General features: G+C 52.2%; 1 protein-coding gene across 4 annotated transcripts in view; it reads right to left on the bottom strand.

Annotated features, from left to right (window-relative positions):
• The window catches only part of LOC116953190 (rab GTPase-activating protein 1-like), a 182,053-nt gene extending 156,084 nt beyond the window's left edge, over positions 1 to 25,969 (bottom strand). The window contains exons 1-7 of one of the 4 annotated variants that reach the window (XM_076074800.1): positions 25,769 to 25,969; positions 11,177 to 11,771; positions 7,755 to 8,019; positions 5,747 to 5,987; positions 3,878 to 4,052; positions 2,020 to 2,210; positions 1,579 to 1,689 (exon numbers count right to left, since the gene is read on the bottom strand). In XM_076074800.1, coding sequence (XP_075930915.1) covers positions 1,579 to 1,689; positions 2,020 to 2,210; positions 3,878 to 4,052; positions 5,747 to 5,987; positions 7,755 to 8,019; positions 11,177 to 11,311 — 1,118 coding nt within the window. In that variant the 5' untranslated portion in view covers positions 11,312 to 11,771; positions 25,769 to 25,969. The other 3 variants (XM_076074802.1, XM_076074801.1, XM_076074803.1) reach the window with 3 other exon arrangements.
• Positions 25,970 to 26,998: the final 1,029 nt, after the last annotated feature.

Raw genomic sequence — 26,998 nt, forward strand, 5'->3', positions numbered from 1 at the left:
CGCGTCAGGAGCAGCAGCGGAGTGCATCGCTGTGATGTCTCTCCTTCGTATTGGCGGATTGGGGGAATCGCGTCCGTTATGCGGCGCACGGTCCGTTCTGGATGAGCGCAGTCGCGCACTACTGGAGAGTTTTATTTGATTTATTTTCCATTTGTGCATCATCAGGTATCCGCATCTGCTGCCATGGCTTGTGGACCATGAGATCACACGCCAAGGGATCTTCTGCGTCGGCGTCGTTCACAACGCCGACGCAGAAGTCGCCGGGTTCGAGTGTCCAGCACCAGCCACTGGTGGACAGCGCCGCCTCGCGGTGACCACGTGGCACTGAGAGCCACGTGGTGAGCGAGTGGGTTAGTGAGCGTGAGTGGGTGGCTGTGTAAGTGAATGAACGAGTGAGTTAGTGAGCGTGTGAGTGGGTGGTTGTGTAAGTGAATGAACGAGTGGGTTCGTGAGTGGGTGGTTGTGTGGTTGTGTAAGTGAATGAACGAGTGGGTTAGTGAGCATGTGAGTGGGTGGTTGTGTAGATGAATGAACGAGTGGGTTAGTGAGCGTGTGAGTGGGTGGCTGTGTAAGTGAATGAACGAGTGGGTTAGTGAGCGTGTGAGTGGGTGGTTGTGTAAGTGAATGAACGAGTGGGTTAGTAAGCGTGTGAGTGGGTGGTTGTGTAAGTGAATTAACGAGTGGGTTAGTGAGCGTGTGAGTGGGTGGTTGTGTAGATGAATGAACGAGTGGGTTAGTGAGCGTGTGAGTGGGTGGTTGTGTAAATGAATGAACGAGTGGGTTAGTGAGCGTGTGAGTGGGTGGTTGTGTAAGTGAATTAACGAGTGGGTTAGTGAGCGTGTGAGTGGGTGGCTGTGTAATTGAATTAACGAGTGGGTTGGTGAGCGTGTGGGTGGTTGTGTAAGTGAATTAACGAGTAGGTTAGTGAGCGTGTGAGTGGGTGGTTGTGTAAGTGAATGAACGAGTGGGTTAGTGAGCGTGTGAGTGGGTGGCTGTGTAGATGAATGAACGAGTGGGTTAGTGAGCGTGTGAGTGAGTGGCTGTGTAAGTGAATGAACGAGCGGGTTAGAGAGCGTGTGAGTGGGTGGTTGTGTAAGTGAATGAACGAGTGGGTTAGTGAGCATGTGAGTGGGTGGTTAGGATAAAGAATGAGTGGGTGAGTGAGTGAGTTGGTGGTTATGTTAATGAACGAGCAGGTGAGAGAGCAGGTGAGTGAGTCATTAGGTTAATGAAAGAGCAGGTAAAAGGGTTTGTGAGCGTGTGAATGGGTGCTCAGGTTCATGAGTGACCGGGTGAGTGCGCAGGTGAGTGATTGAGCATGTGAGTGGGTCATTAGATTAATGAATGAGCGGGTGAGAGAGCGAGTGGGTGAGTGAGTGAGCGAGCGAATGGGTGAGTGGGTGAGTGGGTGAGTGAGCAAATGAGTGGGTGAGTGAGTGAGCATGTGAGTGAGTCATTAGGTTAATGAACGAGCGGGTGAGCGAGCGGGTGAGCGAGCGGGTGAGCGAGCGGGTGAGCGAGCGGGTGAGCGGGTGAGCGAGCGGACGAGCGAGTGAGCGGGTGGCCGGGCGTCGCTACCGTTCGATGGTGAGCTCGCGGCTGGAAGCTTGGTTCACGTTCAGAACGAGTTTCTTCTCGACGCCCGAGCGCAACTTGAAGTACTGCTTCTCCTTGTCCACGGGCACCGCACTGCCGCACAACAAAGACAAAGGTCCCCCCGTGTGGCCTTAACGGATGTGCTGGGGCAAGTGCTGTTACAGCGAGTAGCACCTGTGACGGCGGGGGGGGGGGGTGGAGGCCTGGCAACAGCAACCACGCCCGGCCGTCTTTGTCTCCCCAGTGCTGCCGCTTCATACACACTGCTCCAGGTGCTTGGTTAAGGCCGAATAAACCTAGGGGAGGCCCAGCGCTGGTAAATTCGCCACGGGGCGGCTGCGTTTGTCGTGCCGCGCACGCAACCACCGGCACGTCCACGCCCTCCGTCGTCACCACCACCGCCACCACCACCATCGTCATCACCTGAAGTTCCCCTTCCCGTCATCCTCCCTGATCTCCATGGCCACGGTAAAGGTGAAGAGGTCGGGGTTGGGGGTGGAGGCCGTGAGTGCCGGACTGGAGCCAGGCCCCGACGCTCCGGCTCCGGCTCCGGCTCCGGTGGGCCGGGCGCAAACCTCGAACGCCGCGGCGAAGCCGTGCAGCAGACGGCTCACCTGCCGGGGGGACGAGTGAGCGAGCGAGTCGGTGAGCGGGTGAGCGGGTGTGTGTGTGTGTGGGTGGGTGTGCGAGCGGGTGAGTGAGCGGGTGTATGAGTCAGCGAACGAGTGAGTGAGCGAGCGGGTGAGTGGGTGAACGGGTGTGTGGGTGGGTGTGCGAGCGGGTGAGTGAGCGGGTGTATGAGTCAGCGAACGAGTGAGTGAGTGAGCGAGCGAGCGAGTCGGTGAGCGGGTGTGTGGGTGGGTGTGCGAGCGGGTGAGTGAGCGGTTGTATGAGTCAGCGAACGAGTGAGTGAGCGAGCGGGTGAGTGGGTGAGTGGGTGTGTGGGTGGGTGTGCGAGCGGGTGAGTGAGCGGGTGTATGAGTCAGCGAACGAGTGAGTGAGCGGGTGAGTGGGTGAGCGGGTGTGTGGGTGGGCGTGTGAGCGAGCGAGTGGGTGTGTGAGCGGGTGTGCGAGTGAACGAGTGAGAAGGTGTGTTAGCGGGTGTGCGAATGAGAGGGTGTGCGAGTGAGAGGGTGTGCGAGTGAGAGGGTGAGTGAGCGGGTGTATGAGTCAGCGAACGAGTGAGTGAGCGAGCGAGTGGATGTGTGTGTGAGAGAGTGGGTGTGTGAGCAGGTGTGCAAGTGAGAGGGTGTGTGAGTGAGCGAGAGAGTGGGTGTGTGTGCGAGTGAGCGGGTGTGCGAGTGAGAGGGTGTGTGAGCGGGTGTGCGAGTGAGCGAGCGAGTGGGTGTGTGTGCGAGTGAGCAAGTGAGAGGGTGTGTGTGCGAGTGAGAGGGTGTGTGAGTGAGCGAGCGAGTGGGTGTGTGTGCGAGTGAGCGGGTGTGCGAGTGAGCGAGTGGGTGTGTGTGCGAGTGAGCGGGTGTGCGAGTGAGCGAGCGAGTGGGTGTGTGCGAGTGAGCAGGTGTGCGAGTGAGCGAGCAAGTGGGTGTGTGTGCGAGTGAGCGGGTGTGCGAGTGAGCGAGTGGGTGTGTGTGCAAGTGAGTGGGTGTGCGAGTGAGCGAGCGAGTGGGTGTGTGTGCGAGTGGGTGTGTGTGCGAGTGAGCGAGCGAGTGGGTGTGTGTGCGAGTGGGTGTGTGTGCGAGTGGGTGTGTGTGCGAGTGGGTGTGTGTGCGAGTGAGCGGGTGTGCGAGTGAATGAGCGAGCGAGTGGGTGTGTGCGAGTAGGTGTGTGTGCGAGTGAGAGGGTGTGCGAGTGAGCGGGTGTGCGAGTGAGCGAGCGAGTGGGTGTGTGAGTGAGAGTGTGTGCGAGTGAGTGAGCGAGCGAGTGGGTGTGTGTGTGAGTGAGCGGGTGTGCGAGTGAGAGTGTGTGTGAGTGAGCGAGCGAGTGGGTGTGTGTGCGAGTGAGCGGGTGTGCGAGTGAGTGAGCGAGTGGGTGTGTGTGTGAGTGAGCAGGTGTGCAAGTGAGAGTGTGTGTGAGTGAGTGAGCGAGTGAGTGGGTGTGTGTGCGAGTGAGCGGGTGTGCGAGTGAGTGAGCGAGCGAGTGTGTGTGTGTGCGAGTGAGCGGGTGTGCGAGTGAGAGGGTGTGCGAGTGAGAGTGTGTGCGAGTGAGCGAGCGAGCGAGTGGGTGTGTGTGCGAGTGAGAGTGTGTGCGAGTGAGCGAGCGAGTGGGTGTGTGTGCGAGTGAGCGGGTGTGCGAGTGAACCAGCGAGCGTGTGCGTAGTGACCTCGTGTGGCTCGGGGCAGCGGAAGACGTGGATGCGGAAGATGTCGGCGGCGTTGTGGCTCTCGGTGAAGCCAAAGCAGTCGCTCTCCTGGGTGGTGCGGTGGCCACGCACACAGAACAGGATGCGCTGCACCGGGTAGCGGGCAATCTCCACACTGCTGTCAGCCTCCAGGATCCTGGGGACACGGAGATGAGGGTGTCTCAAACACAGGGTGCCGTGACATCCACACACTGCTGGGTGGTTGGGTGGCTGAGTGAGTGGCTTGGTGAGTGGGTGGTTGGGTGGCTGAGTGAGTGGGTTGGTGAGTGGGTGGTTGGGTGGCTGAGTGAGTGGGTTGGTGAGTGGGTGGTTGGGTGGCTGAGTGAGTGGGTTGGTAAGTGGGTGGTTGGGTGGCTGAGTGAGTGGGTTGGTGAGTGGGTGATTGGGTGACTGAGTGAGTGGGTTGGTGAGTGGGTGGTTGGGTGGCTGAGTGAGTAGGTTGGTGAGTGGGTGGTTGGGTGGCTGAGTGAGTGGGTTGGTGAGTGGGTGGTTGGGTGGCTGAGTGAGTGGGTTGGTGAGTGGGTGGTTGGGTGACTGAGTGAGTGGGTTGGTGAGTGGGTGGTTGGGTGACTGAATGAGTGGGTTGGTGAGTGGGTGGTTGGATGGCTGAGTGAGTGGGTGGTTGGGTGGCTGAGTGAGTGGGTTGGTGAGTGGGTGGTTGGATGGCTGAGTGAGTGGGTTGGTGAGTGGGTGGTTGGGTGACTGAGTGAGTGGGTTGGTGAGTGGGTGGTTGGATGGCTGAGTGAGTGGGTTGGTGAGTGGGTGGTTGGGTGACTGAGTGAGTGGGTTGGTGAGTGGGTGGTTGGATGGCTGAGTGAGTGGGTTGGTGAGTGGGTGGTTGGGTGGCTGAGTGAGTGGGTGGTTGGGTGGCTGAGTGAGTGGGTTGGTGAGTGGGTGGTTGGGCAAGTGAACGTTAACGGCGGAGTCCTTCGCCGTCTTCAGCCGCGCACCGCGATCCGACGCCGCCCGACCACCACGAAAATAGCACCACACCACACGCACCACACGCACCACACCACACACACCACACGCACCACACACACCACACGCACCACACCACACACCACACCACACACCACACACACCACACGCACCACACACACCACACACACCACACGCACCACACACACCACACGCACCACACACACCACACACACCACACGCACCACACACACCACACGCACCACACGCACCACACACACCACACGCACAACACGCACCACACGCACCACACGCACCACACGCACCACACACACACACACGCACCACACACACCACACACACACACACGCACCACACGCACCACACGCACACACACGCACCACACGCACCACACGCACACACACGCACCACACACACACCACACGCACCGCACGCACCACACGCACCACACACACCACACACACCACACACACACGCACCACACGCACCACACACACACACACGCACCACACACACCACACACACCACACGCACCACACACACCACACGCACCACACGCACCACACACTCCACACGCACAACACGCACCACACGCACCACACGCACCACACGCACCACACGCACCACACACACACACACGCACCACACACACACACACGCACCACACGCACCACACGCACACACACGCACCACACGCACCACACGCACCACACGCACACACACGCACCACACGCACCACACGCACCACACGCACACCACACGCACCGCACGCACCACACGCACCACACACACCACACACACCACACACACACGCACCACACGCACCACACACACACACACGCACCACACACACACACACACGCACCGCACGCACCGCACCGCCCTCACCGCACGGAGCCCCCGGAGGCGGTGGGCACGGCGAGCGCCACCTCCAGCGGCGCCAGGCACTGCTGGCGCAGGATCGCCGCCACGCGCAGCGCCTCCAGCTCGCTGCGCGGGGCGTCCACGCTGGCGCTGCCCAGGTAGGTGACGCGCGGGAACACCAGCAGCTCGCCGTCGCCGCCGCCATCGCCGCCGTCCTCGTCACCGCGCGCCGACGTCGGCGACGCCGAATCCGGCCCGCGGGGTCCTGGCGACGGAGACGGGGCGAAGGGCGGCACGGGGGTGGCGAGGCGCGTCGGGGAGCGCGTCCTTGTTAGCACGCGGCACGCGGCCAGAGCGGGCGGATCTACGTCGGCAGCGCCAGGGGGAATGAGCGGTGGCGGCGAGGCGCGAGGCTTCGGAACGCCGCCGGGCGCTGCTTCAGGACGCCGAGCGAGCGAGCGAGCGAGCGCCCCGGTCTCCGTGCGGCCCGCGTAGGCTTCTCGTGCGTCATCGCCAGCTGCGCTTTGCCCCCGACATTGTTTATTGTGACGTGAATTTTCCACAAGGCGGTGTTCTTTAGGAGCGCAACTACCACCGCGCTGGAGGAGGAAAGGCGGCTACGACTTCGTTTTCCTTTTTTGTATTCTGTTTTTTTGTTTTTTTCGCGACTCCGCTTTCCTTTGATCTCTTTTGACACTCCCATCGGTTATTCGCTTTTATTGTGACTGCAAAAAAACGAGCTTCATACCTCATCTTGATTCCTCCTCCAAAAATTTTACCGCCGAGATCTTTCGGTTTGGGGGCGAACCGTCGGCTAGATTCGCCCGCCCGTTCTCCCGGGGAGGCGAGCGGCAAACGGCAAACCGCGGCCTTACCACGGGGCTCCGTTCTCACCGGCTCACCAGCCCCCCCCCCCCCCCCCGCGGACGGGGAGGAGGAGCCAGCGAGGTGCTCGGGTCGTCACGGACGGAGACATGCACGGACTGTTCTCCTCTAAAACGCGGGCAGCGGTTGCGTTTCCCGAAGAACACGGCGTTGGAGGAAACAGCCGCGTTGCTGCACGTTAACAGAGCGCAGTGGGCGGTGACGCGCGAGAAGCCTCCGCAGGCCGCACCGAAAGGCCGGAGCGCGCGTGGGAGTAGCGCCCAGAAGCATCCGGCGGCGCCCCAACGCTTCGCGCGACCACGGCGCCTCGCCGAGGCGGCCGCGACGCGACCGCTCATTCCCAGCCGCGCCGCGACGTGGCTCCGTTCGCTCGATAGCGTCGCGTGCGATTCGCGTCATAACAAGCACGCGCTCTACCCGAATACGTTCATCGCCGCGTCATCAATCCAATTTGGCGTTGCGACAACAACGCAGCAGAACGGACTGCGTCAGGCTGACGCGTGAATGCTCAATCGTTATTGTTGTTGTTACACTTCCTGTACGGTGATATGACAAACGCGTCGTCGTCGTTGTTGTTGTTGCTGTCGTTGTCGTCGTCGTCGTCGATGACGGCAGCGGTGGTGACGACGACGGCGATGACAACAATGATGACGGTGTCGTTGTCGCCGCTGTCATCATCGTTGTTGTCATCGTCGTCATCGCCGCCGCCACCGCCGTCGTCGTCATTGTTGTCATCGTCGCCGCCATCATCGTCGTCATTGTTGTCATCATTGTCACCATCATCGTCGTCATTGTTGTCATCATTGTCGCCATCATCATCGTCATTGTTGTCATCGTCGCCATCATCGTCGTCATTGTTGTCATCGTCGCCGCCATCATCGTCGTCATTGTCGTCATCATTGTCGCCATCATCGTCGTCATTGTTGTCATCGTCGCCGCCATCATCGTCGTCATTGTTGTCATCGTCGCCATCATCGTCGTCATTGTTGTCATCATTGTTGTCATCGTCATCGCCATCATCGTCGTCATTGTCATCGTCGCCATCATCGTCGTCATTGTTGTCATCGTCGTCGTCATCATCGTCGTCATTGTCATCGTCGCCGCCATCACCGCCGCCGCCGCCGCCGCAGTCGTCACGTGCACCCACCCTCCTTGGAGCAGCGAGGGTTGTTGGCCACCGTCTGAGAGTCACGCATCTCGCCGTCCGTCCGCTCCACCATCACCGACGCTCCTTCGGCCGTCGCTGGGCCCCCGGCGCCAGCACCCCCCGCTGAGCCGGGATCTCCCCTCGTCGCCGCCTCCTCCTCCTCATCATCGTCAGCCTCCTCCTCGTCCTCCTCGTCCTGGGCGCAATCGCTCAGCATGGCCGCCAGCTGCTCCTCCAGGGCGCTCTCATTGCCGGCGCCCGGGATCTGTGGCGGATGGCAATGTCCCTCTCGTTCTCACGGTTTTGTATTACGTAACATTATATTAGATATCTGTCTACTTATCCGTTTATTTATATCCGTGTTTATTTATTTACTCCCGTCACATTTATTTATTAAATTCCCCCCACCCCCTCCCGCGTGTGTTGGAGAGCAAATCCACAGTTTGTGTACTCGGATTGTAAATGTCGTGGATTCTAAATATTGTGGATTGTAAATGTTGTGGATTGTAAATGTTGTGGATTGTAGATGTTGTGGATTGTAAATGTTGTGGATTGTAATTGTTGCGGATTGTAAATGTTATGGATTGTAAATGTTGTGGATTGTAACTGTTGTGGATTGTAGATGTTGTGGATTGTAGATGTTGTGGATTGTAAATGTTGTGGATTGTAATTATTGCGGATTGTAATTGTTATGGATTGTAAATGTTGTGGATTTGCTGTCCAAGACACCGGTAGTGCTGTGCCAGCAACGAATTGGCCACGTTCTGTTGACGCGATGCAACCTGGGCTGTGTATACGACATTATTCAATGTAGTTTAGATTGGAAGGTATAATATTGTATAGTAGTCTAGTTTATAGCATAGTTGTAACGCAGCACAGGACAGAGCAGCACATCGTGGCTGTTTCTCTCTCCCCCATCCTCCGTTCCGAGCATAGATGGACTCGTCCGTCTGAACAAAGCTCGTCGCTTTCCGTGGTGCTAACGTTGAGGAAAAAAGAAACCGACACTTTTTTCGACATAGAATTGTAATGTATAACGACTTATTGTTAGTAGCTCAGCTGATTGGAGAGTATATTGAGTTTATTGATAATATTTATGTAGTTTATATTTTAGTTTTTTATCAGTTTACTATATGGTATTCATTATATAGTGTAGTGTATACCCAGTTACTTTATGTTAATAGCTCAGCTTATTGGAGAATATATTGAGTACATTGATAATATTGATGTAGTTTAAATTTAGTTCTTTCACATCGGTTCATTGTATGATAGTTGGGTAGTTGCAGTTCTTTAGCGTCAATATACTAAATGATATGTAAACTCTGACTTTAACATAGCTACTTCCGTGACCAGTTACATTCTAATCCGTCACACTAACATTATGCTAATCTCCCAGTTACATACTAATTTCTGACTTTAACATCCTGCTAATCTCTCACATTAAAACAGCTACTTCAGTGCTAAATTCTTCTATTGATATGTAAACTCCTTTGTCAAGGCACTCTGCTCCTCCCACCCAGCTTAAAATACGCTGCCAAGCTTAGCAGTGTTCATTGGAGCGCTGTCTTCCCAACAGTTCTGTTCCTTCACCTGAGGAAGGCTACTTGTGTTGTGGCCGAAACGTCGTGAGAATTTTATTTTATTATGTTTTATTTTTATTATTTTATTATTTCCCTTCCACGTGACTTTACCGAAAGAACAAAGAAGACATCATCTTATTCTTTACCACTCTGTTGTGACCTGCAGCGTAGCGGCGGCGGTGGTGGCGGTGGTGGTGGTGGCGACGGTGGTGGCGGTGGTGGTGACGGTGGTGGCAGTGGTGGTGGTGGCGGTGGTGGCGGTGGTGGCGGTGGTGGTGGCGGTGGTGGTGGTGGTGGCGGTGGTGGTGGTGGTGGCGGTGGTGGTGGCGGTGGTGGCGGTGGTGGTGGCGGTGGTGGTGGTGGTGGCGGTGACGGTGGCGGTGGCGGTAGCGGTGGCGATGGCGGTGGTGGTTGAACGCGGTGCCGATTGAGAATAAATGGTCCGGTCCGGTCCTCAACACGAGGCAAGCCCGGAGTTGAAACACGCCGTCGAGTCTTGCCACCCCCTGCGACCACCACCGCCCCCACCTTGCCCCCCCTCCCACTTCTCATCCCACCACTCTTAGCCAAGCACCAAGCACCGTGCCCCGCAGCCTCACGCAGCGCCAACGCAAAGCCGGCCCGACCCACCACCCCCCCCAAACCACCCGCTCGGGATTGCAACAAAATCTCACCGTGAGATCGGCACGGCGCGGACTCTTTGTTCCGACTCCTCGACGGGGGGTAACGCACCCCCCCCCCCCCACCAGAACACCCCTTGACCCCACCCCCGCCCCCCCTCTCGTTTTTGCAAAACCGGCGAGCGAGCCATCGGTGACTCAATGCGTGGCCGCAGGATTGCCGCACCTTCCCGTAATCATCTGGCCGACTATCATCATCATCATCATACGGCGGTGGTGCAATTAAAAATTCTGAAATGGCGGTGTTGCTACTCATTAATGATTACACTGATAATGATTATCAAAGTCTATTCGCAAAAGCTTCACGGGCCCATTTCGAGGACTAAGCAAAGATAAAGCTCCCCACTCCATCGACCGCGTGTAGCCTTTAACAGACTGTAGGGGCAAGTGCTGTTAGCGAGCAGCACCTGTGAAGGCCGGCACGGCACACGAGGGGGTGGGTGGCCACAGAACCACGCCCGGCCGCCTTTGTCTCCCCAGTGGCGATGCTTTATACGCGCCGCACCAAGTACTCATTTTTAAGGCTGAGTCGACCTAGGGGAGGCCCAGGACCGGTTCAGTTATTCACTGTGCCGTGCCCCCTGCTATGCTGCCTGCTATGCCCACTGCCGTGCCCCCTGCCATGCCCCCCCCTGCCGTTCCCCCCCTGCCGTGCCCCGTGTTTGCCCACCGTGATGGCGACGGGAGAGCACGCACGCTTTGTCCCGCCTCTGTTTGCCACCAACCCCCGCCTCGTACAGTGTCTCCCTTTGTGAGCCACCGACGGCGTTCGCACGCCATCCGCGACCCCTCCCCTCCCCTCCGGGTCAGCGGGTCAGCGGCAAAACGAGCGGATCGGACGGCAGAGGTTCCAACGCTGCCGCCGGTGACGGCGATGTTGAACGCGTGTGAGGCCCGGTAGCCAGCCGCGCTAATTGGAGGTGCGGGGGGAAGGACGGTAAACTTAACGCGGGGCTTCAGTGGGTTTCCTAATGTCTGAAGAGCGTTCCAGACGGCCGCAGAAGCGCGTCTGAAAGTGCCGCGCGATGATGCGGTGACCGCCGTCTTTGTACGATGGCAGCAGCCAAAAGCCGCTGCTGCGAGGATGACCGGAGTTCGTGTGATGACGATGATGACGATGAAGATGACGATGACGATAACGACGATGCCATCATGAGGTCACCTTGAGGCCCGTGCCGTCGCTGCCGGAGGGTGGTGCGGCGGGGCTGCCCGGCACGAGGACGAAGTCCTCCGAGTTGGGGGTGGACACCGAGTCCGACGAGCAGCTCACCTTCCTCGCCCCGGCCACCTCTGCCATCGTCCACCACGCTCGCCCACCAAGCCGCACGCCAACTTGCTCACCCACCGGCTCCCTCGCCCGCTCACTCACCAAACCGCACGCTCGCTCGCTCGCTCGCCAGACCGTTCGCCAACTCGTTCACCCACCAGCTCGCTTGCTCGCCCGCTCGACCACCCACTTCGGTCGCTCGTCCGCCAGCTCACCCACGCTTGCACGCTCGCTCGCTCGCTCGCTCGCCCGCCCGCCCGCCCGCTCGAGGGCTAACGCATCCGCTCACCCGCCCAGCTGCCCCCTCGCTCGCTCGCTCGCCCACCTACCCGTCCCGCTCACTCATCGACTCGCTCAACCACTCACTCGCCCACCCGCTCACCCGCCCGCTCGTTCACGCAATCGCTCACCCACTCATCTACACGCCTGGCCCCTCGCCAACTCGCCCGCTCATCCACTCGCTCACCCCCTGCCTGATGCCCCGCCAGTGCTGTGGACACAAACAAGACAAGGCAACGGTCAGGTTACACTTTCATGAGATGCCGACCACACTTGCATTGCTACCCTGAACAGAAATGGCCACGATATCCGGCCACGTGGTTCACGGGTAGAGCAAGCGAGTGGCTCGCAATCTGCACGTTACATATCCTGATTTTTTTTTGGAGGGGGGGGGGGGTTGACTCAGTCCATCATCGCTCCCTCCAGGGTCGATAAAATCAGTACCACTTAGCGAGGAAGTCAACAGCGGTTTTACCTATGGATAGACTCAGCTCCCGCCGTAGGAATGTGGAATTTCCGCCACTGGCTCTGCAGGGCTGTAAACAGGCTATGAGCAGCGATGGCTCAATGCTCGTTTAAGCAGCAGGAAGTCACTCGGAATAATGATGAAAATTACAATGACAACATTTATTTGCCCACGAAAGCCTCACTGAGTCTCAAGACTCTTTGACAGGAGGACCCTGCTCCAACGCACCATTTGCACAATGCCATTTCGAGTTGAGGCCAGGCTTAGATATCAATACGTGTGTCACTCCACTGCTGGGGCGGGGGGGGGGGCTCCCCACGCCATGTGGGTCGTGGTGGGGGCTGTTTGACCATACTTCACCAATTGGCGAAGGCGGGGCACACAGACGTGGGGGCATAGAGGCAGGAGTACCGTACGGCGATGGCTACTGCTGGAACCCAACCACCACGTGGGCATGCATCCAAAAGTTACGCATCGTGTGACTTGGGAATCCAGTTGGAAATCTCGCACAAGAGCAGTGCGAGTCCCCGTCATGTCGGAGAACGACCCGCGCGGAAGCGGATATCACAGAGCTACATCCGAGACACCTTCCATAATTGACCTCCGGTCCATGCAATAGCGGCGAGCAGTACCTGCTCAGCCGCTGCTGGAGTGATTAACGCTGGGAGCACGGCAACTCAGAGCGGTATATTTTAATTCTCAATGGCCAGGGTCAACGGCGGCACCACGTGGTGTATTCCGCACAATATGCCCGACTGTGAGGGCGGGCAACAAGCCGCAGCTTGGTCAAAATTGCCAGCGCGAACGCGACATGCCTCCCACGGCGATTGTTGTTCTTGTGCAGTCATTGGTGGCCTGGTGCCGAGGCCATCAACTCGCCGGACTCGAGACTCCGGTTCAGCCCTCAACACAGGGCAGCTGACATTCACAAACCAGCGCCTTCGTCACGGTCATTGTGTGCCTTTCTATAAACCACCCGAGCACCCATCGTGTACAATTTTAAATCTCGTGCTGACCTGGACAAACGCGTACGCAGTAACATTATATATGTATACAGTACGAGCTTTTTATTTCGATTTAAAGCTTTCGTCACTGCAAGGATTCATCTTCTTTGGTTCTTTCGGTAAAGTCACGTAGAATGAGAATAAAATAATAAAATAAAACAATAAAATTCTCACGACGTTTCGGCCACAACGCAAGCGGCCTTCTTCAGGTGAAGGAACAAAAAACTGTCGGGACGACAGAGCTCCAATGTTGGAGCTCTGTCGTCCACTTTTGATGTGACGTCACAGCTCACTTGCCGTGCAAAATATATACATTATTGCGCCCCCCCCCCCAAAAAAAAATATTCAAAAGTCTATTTTTATTATTTTTGCATGGTGTACAGTCTGGAAAGTACCCACATGGCAAATTTGAAGTTTGTTGCATGTCGGGAAGTATGCTAAACATTTTGAACAGACACACATATTCACAAATTTCCCTTTTATATATACAGATACGAGGGGGTGGGTGACCAGCAGCACGCCCGGCCGCCTTTGTCTCGCCAGTGACGATGTTGACACCACAGCAGTTACTCGTTTGAGGCTGAGTCGACCTAGGGGAGGCCCAGGACCAGTTAAAATAATCGTCACCGGTGGTGGCCGTGAGCGGGAATCGAACTCGGGTCGCCGGGTTCGTAGCGCTAACCACTACGCTACAATGCGTTACGCTTCCACATGCAAGGGTCACGTGACAGATTTGACGTCACAGCTCACTTGCCATGCAAAAAATATATACATTATTGAGCTCCCCCCCCCCCATGGTGTACAGTCTGGAAAGTACCCACATGGCAAATTTTAAGTTTGTTGCATGTCGGGAAGTACGCAAAACATTTTGAACAGTCACGCGTATTCACAACTTTGCCTTTTATATATATGGAGATAAAATACTGCTGTACTAATGAAACGTATCTGTGCCTCGAGTTTCCTGGCTGGCTGCTCTTCACCACACCCAACGATACCTCTTGCTTTTGGCGGTTGCTGCAGGCCGGTGCCACGGAAGCTAGCTGGGTAACTGGCTGCACGGGATTTTTTTTGCGTGAAACAAATAAAGGTGAGGTTGAATTGAAACGGCGGAAGAAGATGCTCGGAAGACAACAACAAGGATACAATGTTTTATAAATGGTAGAGAGCGACACGGAAAAGGTGGGATGAACGAATACAGAAGACTGACACAATCCGTTTAAAATCGCTTTGATTTTTCAATTTGTACTCAATTTATTAACGTAATTCTTTCGCCAGAATATTCTTTAAATCCCATAGATTATAGGTTTAAATATATATAATCTAGGCATTTTATTATTGCATAAAACAGCAGATGTACTCATTTTAGATTTGAAGTTTTCGTGACTTCAAGGATCCATTCCCTTTGTTTCCTTCGGTAAAGTCACGTAGATGAATAATAAAAAGAATAAAAATGAAAAAAACAAATTTTTTGTCATTTTCATTTTAAAATAATAAAATGAAAATAAAATAATAAAATGAAAATAACCAAATTTTTGTTATTTTCATTATTATTTTTCATCTACGTGACTTTACCGAAAGAACCAAAGAGTAGTACTCTTAGTGCTCCGGGTGCGTACATGCGCATAGTTAAACGTCTTTCGCACCGTACGTAGCCGAAACTCTGCTAATAGGAGGTGTGGGTGGATCGTGAGAAGGGTACGGACACGCTGACAGCTGTCCCTTATTTTCCTTGGCAGAGCAACAGCGGCTTCCCTACCTGTACACTTTAAGCAAATTTATCACGGCCAGAGCTAAAACCGAACCCGTTCTTTCTCAGCGTCCCTGGCCTCTGAACCACCCCGGGGCTTCCTCTCTCTCTATACTTTATTTGTCCTCGTGCGGCCCAATGCCAACACAGGCGCCCCTTTAGTTTCTTTACAAATGAAACCATTCCTTTGTTTACTTACTTACCAGGTAGGGTCGACCGAGCTATGAGCTTCTTCTCTTTCCATCAGCGACCTGGCCACAAATGACAGCTCAACGAAGTGGCTTATCACGTGGAAGTTCATCGCAGCCAAAGACTCTTTAATAATTGACAGCAACTCAACGACAACGCCCCGTGGAAGGAGGGAAGGGAGGGGTGGGGGAAAAAATCGCGCCGTCGACCCTTAACTTGCTCATCGCGAGTTTGAAAAAGTAAAATTTTTTCGACTGCCTTTATTTGCCGCCACCCGCCACCACAAACGACGAACCCGCGTCCGTGGCAGAAAGCGTGAACACATCAAACAAACAAACAACAACGTCGATTAAAAAGACAGTAGGGCGAGCGAGCGAGCAAAGCAGAATAAGAAAGTCAATGAAGACGTCCCTCTGGCAGGAGACACAGAAAGGGAGTGAGAGAGCGAGGAGGGACAGAGGGACACGCAGGATATGGAGAAACAGATGCGCGCCCCGTGGCAGCGCATGTGCGAGATGAGATGTGCCAACCCTCATCCTGCTGCCACAAGCGCGTGCGTGCCCGTGATAGCCACAACCCTACAAGTGCCACCAACTCCACACGTGCCACCAATGCCACACGCGTCACGACAACACACGTGCCACCAACACCACACGTGCCACTAACGCCACTTCGAGCCACAATGACACACGTGCCACCAACTCCACACGTGCCACCAACTCCACACGTGCTACCAACGCCACACGTGCCACCAATGCCACACGTGGCACAATGACACACGTGCCACCAACGCCACACGTGCCACCAACTCCACACGTGCCACAAGGACACACGTGCCACCAACTCCACACGTGCCATCAACGCCACACGTGCCACCAACGCCACATGTGCCACCAACTCCACACGTGTCACCAACGCCACACGTGCCACCAACTAGAGCTGAACGGTTAATCGATTTAAAATTTAAATCGCAATTTGAAATAATGCGATTAACAAATCACAAAGGCTGCGATTTTTTGCGATTTGAAAAGTCCTATTACTTATTGGAATTTTTATTATTTTTATTATAACCTTGTTTATTTAACTTAACAATTGTTCTATGTTTGATAGTTCTATTTCAATGAAAACATTTTAATACATGTTGGAAGCAATTCATATCTTTTAAGTTCTCATCCTTGCATTAGAAAATATAGATTAGTTCATATTTTGATGGTATCATGCGGTATTGCTCTATCACATGTTTTAAAATCTATATTGAACTGAAGCTTGACTTTAAAATTTTCAATCTCAAATCAAATCGCAATATCTGTCAGAAAAATCGCAATTAGATATTTTCCCCAAATCATTCAGCCCTACCACCGACGACACACGTGCCACAACTCAAATACTGCCTACAGAGGGCCTCTCTATAGCTCCTTCTAGGGGAGCAGTGGCATGGGCAAGCAATTGCGGGGCTGCGCCTCTACCCCCGCCCATCATTCACACACTATGCAGCAGCAGCAGCAGCACGTTATTTGCACGGTGAAACGTTAAACAGACGTTCCGAACCACAAATACAGCTGCAGAGAAGTTGCTATTATGCCTTTGTTTTTTTTGTTCTTGCTAAAGGCGAGATAACACGCAGATCCGGCATTACCCAAACACTTCCCTCCTGACCATTGCTCAGCAAAACACACGCACAAAAATGTAACTCGCGGTTTTTTTCGGTTGTTAATTCCCTCCGGCAATCAGCCAACAAAAAAACACCCCGAGTTCGATTCACGCTCACGGCCAACATGAGTGGCGATTATCCGAACCAGTCTCCCGGGACTCCCCTAGGTCAACTCGGTCTCAAATGGGTATCTGGTGCGACGAGTGACATCGCCACTGGGGAGCTGCAGGGCAGGCCAATCACGTGGGGGAAAGACAAGAAGCCCCAAAGCGGACTGAACAACAGGATTCGGAAATCGCTTGTTGCCGTTGGGTTAGGCCACGTGACAACGAATGATGGGGCCAGATTTGTGCGTGGTGAAGACCCTCCGCCATCCGACGTAGACCAAAAACTAAATATTAAAATTGTCATATTCTTGGTTCTTTCGGTAAAGTCACGTATAAGGGAAGCAATAAAATATTAAAAAAATATAAAACCAATAAAATTCTCACGACGTTTCGACTGCAACACAAGCAATCATCATCAGGTGTGAAACCCACTGCAATAAAACATTTTCAAATTTTCTTGCTGTGGTTTTCACACCTGATGATGATTGCTTGTGTTGCAGTCGAAACGTCGTGAGAATTTTATTGTTTTATATGTTTTTATTGTTTCCCTTATACGTGACTTTACCGAAATAACCAATATGAATCCCTGCAGTCACGAAAGCTTTAAATTAAAATTCTCGTCTGGTGGTGGTCGGTGGGAGGGTCTCACGACACAAACTTCACCAGATTACCGCGTGGCCCGACTCATTTAGAGTTCAATGAAGGATCGTAAATGTTGCCTGTGGAAAACCTACAGGTGATCAACCTAAGGGAGCAATGTCTACATCTGCCGTGATACCACGCGGTTCAGAAACACGGAGCCATTCGCGAGAAATGTAGAACGCTCGCTGTAAAGTCCGCGAAGAAGCTCGGCGAGATGCATGCCCGGCATTACATCGAGAGCCAGAGAGAGAGAGAGGAACACGTGGCTTTCGAGAACACGTGGCTTTCGAGAACGCGCGCAGGTTAATGATATCATCTAAGCTGTTAATTACAACACAAATATAATTGGGCTTGGGCAGGACGCGTCACGCCTAGAAGGGATGGCGGCCGATGGTCGAGACTGATGACAGAGTTGCACCCAGGGTATGGGACGCGTTGTGAAACGATGCCCATTGAGGAGAGGGAACGCGGCGATCAGGAGGTCGTGGGTTCGATCTCGACCCTGACGCCTGCTGTATATTTGGAGTTTGTGTGTCTCTCTCATCATCATCATCACGGTGGCTAGGAGATGTTAACTACCTCGCCTGGTATACAGGAGGTCGTGGGTTCGATCTCGACCCTGACGCCTGCTGTATATTTGGAGTTTGCGTGTCTCTCTCATCATCATCACGGTGGCTAGGAGATGTTAACTACCTCGCCTGGTATACAGGAGGTCGTGGGTTCGATCTCGACCCTGACGCCTGCTGTATATTTGGAGTTTGCGTGTCTCTCTCTCATCATCATCACGGTGGCTAGGAGATGTTAACTACCTCGCCTGGTTTGCAGGAGGTCGTGGGTTCGATCCCGACCCTGACAACGCCTGTTGCTGTATATTTGGAGTTTTCGTGTTCTCTTTGTGGTCGCGTGGATTTCTCTCCGGGTTTTACCCTCCACATATAGAATCAACGCGCGTTTAGAGTATCGTTCGCTGTCCATTTCCACGTGATACTCCACTTCGCTGATCTATTATTTGTGGCCAGGTTGCTTCTGAACAAGAGCTATACAGTGACTCCTCTACTTACGAACATTCGACTTACGAACTTTCAGAGATACGAGCAAATTTGTCCGTATGTCGAGCTGCCTGTTCGGACCGAGAGTCGTAAGTGCAATAGACCGCGGTGGTTGTTCGATGGCATTACCCAGCATTCCCTGCATTGCTGCCTGGGCCACCGCCAAGTGTCTGTTGCTGCGTTGTCGCTGTGCGGTTCACATTGACCCTCTCCCTGCTTTTCGCGAACATGATGCTACTGCCTGTTACAAGTTGATTTATGAAGATAAGAAGGGAGCAACTGTGAAGACATCTCTCGGTAAGGTTTTCAAGAGAGCAGCGAGGAAACACGAGCATCAAAGATAATTAGCATCGACATTTGCAAAACGTGAAGAACCAGTGGCATCTACATTTGCAAAACGTGAAGAACCAGTGGCATCTACATCTGTAGAACGTGAAGAATCAGTGGCATCTACATCTGTAGAACATGAAGAACCAGTGGCATCTACATCTGCAAAACGTGAAGAACCAGTGACATCTACATCTGTAGAACATGAAGAACCAGTGGCATCTACATCTGCAGAACGTGAAGAACCAGTGGCATCTACATCTGCAGAACGTGAATAACCAGTTGCATCTACGGCTACAGGAGATTATACAATTTTTAAAGCCATTCCCCGTGTTTAGCGTACACGCCGTATATGTTTGGAATCGACTTACGAACAGATCTCTGGAACCTAACTCGTTCGTAAGTAGAGGAGTCGTTGTGTCGCTCAGTGGGCCTTGCGCCTGGTCAAATAAAAAATGTGTTTATGATTTAGTATAGCTCCACCCACTAAAAAGGTAGCCCCGCCCACTGTTCAGGTACCTCTGGAGGCGACTCTCGGACATTGCCGTGATGAGTCCACCGGGATTGTCCCCACCCAAGGTGGTTTAAACCGCATTATAATTATTCAGAAGAGCGTGTAAACACCAATCATACTGCGTACGTGTCTAGGAGTTCCGTGTGTGCGTGTATAAGGAAATACAGTACGGCACAATGCGCCTTACCTTACACACATGCAGTCTTCCTGTTACATGGCCAGTCGCTTTACATACCCCCAAAATGATGATGGCATTGTTGATGCCTAAAGTTGCACAATCCACTCGATGACAAAGGACGATAATGATGTTGTTGGCTAAAGGTGCATCCTTAAGACTTAAAACAGGTGATGCTGGTGCTGCTGCTGGTGCTGCTGCTGCTGCTGAATCCTAACCCTGCATCATTAACAATTATAACAGAAGACTATGATGGTGATGATGATGATGTTGCTGGCCGGTTCACCTACAACACAGTCTCGTCATTAAGACTTACAATCTCGGGTGACGGTGATCGTGGCGATGTCTTGCTGTCGCCTCGACAGCCGACACACACACTACACGCGTGCCCCCGCCTCTTCTCCGCTTCGTTTCTTCGGCTGCTACCGCGCCCTGGGACGCTGAGCTCCCGCCCAGCGGCGCTGTTTACACGCCGACGTCACAATCCACACACCCAGTCCTGACCACGTGGGCAGTAGAATTGCCGCAAACACCTTGCTCAACTTTCTTATTTTTTCACGATCAGAAGAAACAAGAAGATGCTCGGTGTAGTCGGCACTTTGCTTCGTTCATCATTTCGGGGTTTTTTTTCAATGCTTTGCTTTATGCCCCCTCCCCCCCCCCGTTTTAATTTTTGTTCAATGAAAGATTTCACAAAAGATTTCACGCTCTGCTCTCCTCCTTCTTACCCCTTCCCTCTCTCTACCCCCTCTCTCTACTCCCCCCCCTCTCTCCCTACTATGTTCCCTGATGATGACCGTTTGCGTTATGGTCGAAACGTCGTGAGAATTTTTATTGTTTTATATATATTTTGTTATTTTATTGTTTCCCTTCAACGTGACTTTACCGAAAGAGCTAAGAATATGTTCCCCCTGTTTTCTATGTGAAAAAAATATATCTCTCTCACACACACACATACCTGTGAGATTTTGACATTCGCTTCGAGCACTGTGTGCTGCGGGGTACACGTCTCTCCAGACTCGGCGGAATTGTGGAATGCCAGTCACTGGTTCAGGGCTGCAATCGTGTATTCGTCCCCGTCATAGGAACGTGGAATTGTCCGTCAATGGTCCAGGGCTGCGTGTGCAAATCCAAGTAGTGTGATTTGCAGTGTTATTTTTTTTTTCAAATCTGCACCGCGACGCAACGTCACACTCTTTGCAAAATAACATCCCGGGATCTTTAAACAGCCACTGCATTTTAACAGGTAGGCTTTCGCGACCAATATTATTCATAATAAAGGTTTTTTGGTTAGATAACCTAAGTATCCATGTGTCGTAACTCTCCACCACCCGACACAGCCAGGCAGGTTGTTCACGTCGACAAAACGTGCCAATTGGTTACTACTTCGGTCGACCGGTGAGTTTGAGAGTAAATCCACAACATACATACAAACTAACCCACAGCCACAACTTGCTTTTAATCAGTGTTTTATTTTTTACTCCATAATAGAAGTTTTTGGGTTAGATCGCGTATCTCACCGATCTAACCCACAAACCTCTATTGTGGATGATATTGGTCGCGAAAGCCTATGCGTTCAACTTTTTTTTTACTGTATAGAATTGTTAACTTTTTTTAATGTTGAAGGATGTGACGGCGATTTGCCTCGCAGATTAATATTTGGCTGCTGTAAGTGTCCACGCGATGTCGGCGAGCTATCATTTGTGGCCAGGTCGCTTCTGAAAAAGAAGCTAAAGGCTCAGTGGGCTTTAGCTGGTAAAATAAACATATATTAGTGAAGCGCTTACCATTGCTGTGCTTAGCACTCCCATCGTCTCTTTGTATTGTTTGTTATTGTAACTTTCTGACTCGCCCCGACTGGGAATCTGTGCAAAAGGAGCTTCGTAGTTCATCGGATCCCTCCTCCAGTACAAGTAAACATTCTGATTCTGAGATTTGTGCCAGAAAGACGCCACACGTTAACCCAAAAGTAAACTGACTTGACACTGATTTAAAGCTTTCGTGACTGCAGGAATTCATATTCTTGGTTCTTTCGGTAAAGTCACGTAGAAGGGAAACAATAAGATAATAATAATAAAAAAACATCGCTGTGGTTTTCACACCTGATGATGATTGCTTGTGTTGCAGTCGAAACGTCGTGATAATCTTATTGTTTTATATTTTTATTATTTTATTGTTTCCCTTCTACGTGGTGACTTTACCGAAAGAACAAAGAATATGACTTGACACTCTGAAGTAGAGGGCGCGTATCAGTTTACCATTCAATGCACGCGCAGTGTTACTTGGGGATGTGGTGTGTCGTGATAAAAAAGATATATGTTTACCTACCTGTACAATACTCTTTGGTTCTTTCGGTAAAGTCACGTAGGTATAAAATAAAATAAATCACGACGTTTCGGGCGCAACACAAGCGTCCGTCATCAGGTGGGAAAGCGTGGCCCTGCTGCGTTAGCGACTCGATCAGGTTAGGATGTGATGGCGATTTGATTGAACCACCTCTAACGGGGAGGGATTTCATACTTCTGTTAGAACGTTTAACAGACTGCGAGACAAGAAAGCTAACCTGATCGAGTCGCTAACGCAGCAGGGCCACGCTTTCCCACCTGATGATGGACGTTTGTGTTCCGCCCGAAACGTCGTGATTTATTTTATTTTATACCTTACGTGACTTTACCGAAAGAACCAAAGAGTATGGATTCCTGCAGTCACGAAAAGCTACAAATCAAGATTCTATCCGAACAATATTCCTTCCTGTACAGCCATGGACAAAGAGTATATCCATAGTCTCTGTTTAAAGTGCGAGCTGTACTTTTCAAACAAAGACGGCAAATGCTGCATCGCGCGCTTTCAGATGCGCTTTCTGCGGCCGTCTGGAACGCTCTTCCTTCCGATACGAGGAAGCCACTGGGAGCTACGCACTTATATCTAAATTTTAAAAAAACTCATTTCTCCTTCCATCGCAACCTCCGGCAGTAGAACCCAGAGGCTGCCTGAATGATTAAATCGCCCGTGCGACACGGCAGTTGAAAGAACGACGTAAGTGTCTTTGTGGGCTTTTGTTTTCTTTGTTTGTCAAACTCCCTCCCACCTCGCACCTCTGTCTCCACCCAGCAGGACAAGCGGGTACAACCGTAGGTAATTCGATCCGGTGGGCAGGTCGCATCTGGTAGGGGTGAATGGTGTGGCGAGGGTGGGGGGGGGGGGATACTGCCACATCTCTTTCAACACTTCTGGCGAGAGCAGCGGTCGCACAATCTGCGGCAACGAAACCGCATGCGGCTCTTTGGTTTCACCGTCGCGGGCAAGATGTTTATTTTTTTTTTTCAAAACTGAAATCTTAAAAGTAATTTAAGGTAAAAAAAATAAGAATTGATTAGATAATGCGGGGAATGGGGTGTCTATGGAAATGTCTCGGCGACAACTAAATGCACTTTCAAACTGTGCTGTACTGGTAGGAACCTCCTTGTTACACCATCCCACAGGGGATTATTGTGTCCGTCCGTCCGTCGTGCATCCAAAAATGGGAGGGGTGGGGCTGGGTGGAGAGGGGAGGGTGGGGAGGGGCTGGGTGGGGAGGGTGGGGCTGAGTGGGGAGTGGGAGGGGTGGGGCTGGGTGGGGAGGGGCTTGTCACCCCGTGGTGCCCTTATAAAACTCAACGTTTAACCTACTCACGCCGGCTTGTTGCCCGCCCTCACAGTCGGGCATATTTGCGGAATACACCACGTGGTGCCGCCGTTGACCCTGGCCATTGACCGAGCAACCCAACGTTCCTACTACCAGCTCCCTCCGCAGGAATGTGTTTAAAGGGGTAAATAAATGCAATTCACGAAGTTGATTGCTTCTAATTAGTTTTGGAAAAGTCGGAATGCGTGCGTCATCTGCCGCTGTACCCGCTGTTGTGTTTGTGTACAAGTGCCTCTGCGCGTGTGGTCAAATCCAGAATCTAAAAACAAATGTCTCTATATCGTCTGCTTCTTTGAAAGGTTGCTGGCGGTGGGCGAGAGCGTGGAATCGTCGAGATCAAACGACCCCCGACAGCTCCCTCTAGTGCGAGGCCCCTAACATCGCTCTCTCACCAGCAGTCCTTCGGCCGGCAATTGCAGGGCCTGCACATTTGACCTCAGGATGAACACGCGGTTTTACCGGGGCACTGTAACATGTAAGAAGACTAAAATATGGTCATGATTTAAACTATTTTTTACTGTTTAAACAATTTTTTTATTTTACCAGGTAAGGCCCCACTGAGCTATGTTTAGCTCTTTTTCAGAAGCGACCTGGCCATAAATGATAGCTCAACGAAAGTGGCCTATCACGTGTAAATGTTTCGCAGCTAAATACTGTAAAAAGATGATTTTTTTCGCAGCTAAATACTCTAAAATATGTTTTTTAAAACGCGGAGGGGTAAAACCGGAGGACCCGGAGAAGAATCCACGCAATCACAGGGAGAAAAAAGAGACACGCAAACTCCAAATATACAGGCGCCAGGGTCGGTATTGAACCCACAACCTCCTGTATACCAAGTGAGGTAGTTAACATCTCACCACACTGCGGTGGCAAGATGAGCTTAATAATGCAAAAATAATCATAATTACGGTATTTGTTTATCCAGGAAAGCCTTACTGACTCTCAAGACCGTTTTTTTTTGTTCAGGAGGGTTTTGCCACACTGGGATGTTTTACCATGAATGCCATTAAGAGTTTGAGTTTGGCTATGGTGTGGCAGAAATCGGGAGAAGATATATTCTAAACTAATCAAAACTTTTTTTTATTTTATTTCGCCAGGTAAGGCCTCACAGAGCTACGTAGCTCTTATTCAGAAGCGACCTGGGCTACAAATGATAGCTCAACGAAGTGGCTTATCACGTGGAAATTTATAGCAGCAGCCAAATATTCTAAAATTGATGGTCTCCCTCACTCTCATACACCGTGTCGCTTCTGTAGTGGTTGTTTGACCATACTTCACTATGCTGGTTGGTCACATAACTTCTCCCTTTTACTCCCCCCTCCCCACTAACTGCTGGTCATTTGACAAATGCGCACGCTGTTTTTGGAACTAAATACGCCTCCTTCACATATCCTGTCTCCCCACATAAAAAAAAAATAGGTATCAGAATATGTATTTATACTGGACGAATCCGATGAGCTGTAAAGCTCTTTTTCACTGATGTCCAGTAGGGGCGGGTCAAAACGTCACAACAACAAACAGCACGAAGACACGATATTGGTGCAAAGTATATAAAAGATAAAAAAAATCACTAAAACAACTAAACAAAAATAATCTGCACCCGCACAGATTCATACAAGAATCCATGGCTGTATCGCCACCTCCTGGCAACCTCCCCCCCCCCCCCCCCCCCACAAAAAATATTAAAAGTGCTGTTTAATAATAATAAAAATTGTCTTTGGCCAGACCGAACGAATTAATACCGCACAACAATTATAATAATTATTATACAATGTCCCTTCACTTGTTGTCACAAGGATTTTGTGTGACAGCCCTTAGGTGCTCAATGGTAAATCCATCTGTGCGGAATTTCATCGATGTTCCAACAATATAATTGGGCGTGGTGGCAATGCCCGCCTAGGGTTGGTGGATCACACGGAATACTTCTTTGTCTTACTTATAAACCGTCTCGGCTGCATGCTGTCCTCTCTCCCAGGTGGCTGTGAGATCACAGTACAGCAAGTGGGCTCGTTTACCCATCTGTGCGGACCTATTGGATGGAGTGTCATCCGCCCACGGTTATCTCTGGGGTTTTTTCTCACACGAATCCAACCTCTGGTTCAGTGAATTCACGGCCAGACATCCCAATGTAGCCGGAAGCCTCCTGAAATACAGTATTGAGACTCAATAATGAGACTGTCAACAGTCAACTAACAACATCATCATCCTCCTCGTCGTCGTCCTCGTCGCTACAGTAATGAAGCATAGACGATGGCAACCGGATATTATCCGCGCATAAGATGAAATGCATTTCCCATTGTTGTGATTATAATGACCACAATTGTGACCAACACTGTACATGGTAGGTGCTCGTCTCAATGACAATATGTAATGTACTGCATGTATACTGCATTACTGCTTGGAAACGTTATAACATACTGCCAGAGACCCAATGAACACACATATACACGCGCACACATAGATAACGGTCATGCATTCAACAATCATATACCAACGCCCGTTTGACACAATAGGACGGCAGTGGTTCAGCTACTGCTGCTGCTGCTAGCTGCTGATGGTGAGGCTGCTGCCGCCGCTGCTGCTGCTGATGATGTTTGGTGCTGCTGCTGGTGAGACTGATGTAAATTATCCAGCCAGCCGTGCCATACATACCCTGCTGTGTAGAGGCAGAAGGGTGTGGATCGGGACGTCCGTGCTTAGAAGAGCGAACGAACGGAAGTGAGATTATGAACGTCACGGCTCGTAACGCTGCATATATCTCTCTCTCTTAGCTCTCCCGAACTCTCCCAACACGAGCCCCGCCACCACCACCCACTCTCCCTTTCGCCCTTTCGTGAGACACACGCGCCCTCCAGATGGCGCTGTCACATCACGGCGTTGGATGTTCGGCACGTCGATCAAATCAAAAAGAGAAAAACGAACAACAAATATGGCATCCCTTTTTCTGCACGCCGTAAATCACACACACAGACACACACACACAACACACACACAGACACACACAGACAGGCACACAGACACACACACACAGACACACACAGACACACACACAGAGACACACAGACACACCCACAGACACACACGCACACAGACACACACACAGACACACACACACAGACACACACACAGACACGCACATACACAGAAACACACAGAGACACACACACAGACACACAGACACGCACACACACAGTCACACACACACAGACACACACAGAGACACACACACAGACACACACAGACACACACACAGACACACACAACAACCGCCATTCGCCACTAAGTGGCAGTGACGTCACCACGGCGCTTGTGCCAGGCCATGTGCACCTTGAGACCACGTGAAGTGTCGAACGCCCGCTGGCAGGAGGTCACGGGGCTGACCCAAGTGCCACGGGTCGACTGACTGAGATGAGTGGCTGATGCACCACCTGTGCCCCCTACTGTGCCAACCTGTTGTGCTTTATCCACCCGGCGCTCCGCTCGTTGTTGTGAGCGTCGCTCCTCCGCCCTCCGTTGTTATTGGAGTGCGACTGCCTCCAACTGCCCAGTAGCGTCCTTCACGAGCCTCCTCCACAGAGGCCGATGTTGACACCGCTGGTACCAGTCATCGGCAAGTCCACTCAGCTCCACGTCCTCCTGTACCACATCACTCCATCTCTTCTCTAGCCCGTGCCGCGCCCGTTTAGCCCCCTCGATCCAGCCGAACAAAAGCTGTTTCGGCATGCGGTGGCTGGGCATGCGGGCTACATCACCCAGAGACACACAGACACAAAGGTGCCGTGAGGGTTGATTGCACGCGTAGCAAAAATCTCCGTCGTTTATGTGAAGCTGGTGTATTTATTTAAGACGTAGGGAGGCTTTCGCGACCAATATCGTCCATAA

This window comes from Petromyzon marinus, chromosome 50 (assembly GCF_048934315.1).
Source record: "Petromyzon marinus isolate PM22_M1 ecotype Great Lakes invasive population chromosome 50, UKy_Petmar_22M1.pri1.0, whole genome shotgun sequence".
NCBI classification, from domain to species: domain Eukaryota; kingdom Metazoa; phylum Chordata; class Hyperoartia; order Petromyzontiformes; family Petromyzontidae; genus Petromyzon; species Petromyzon marinus.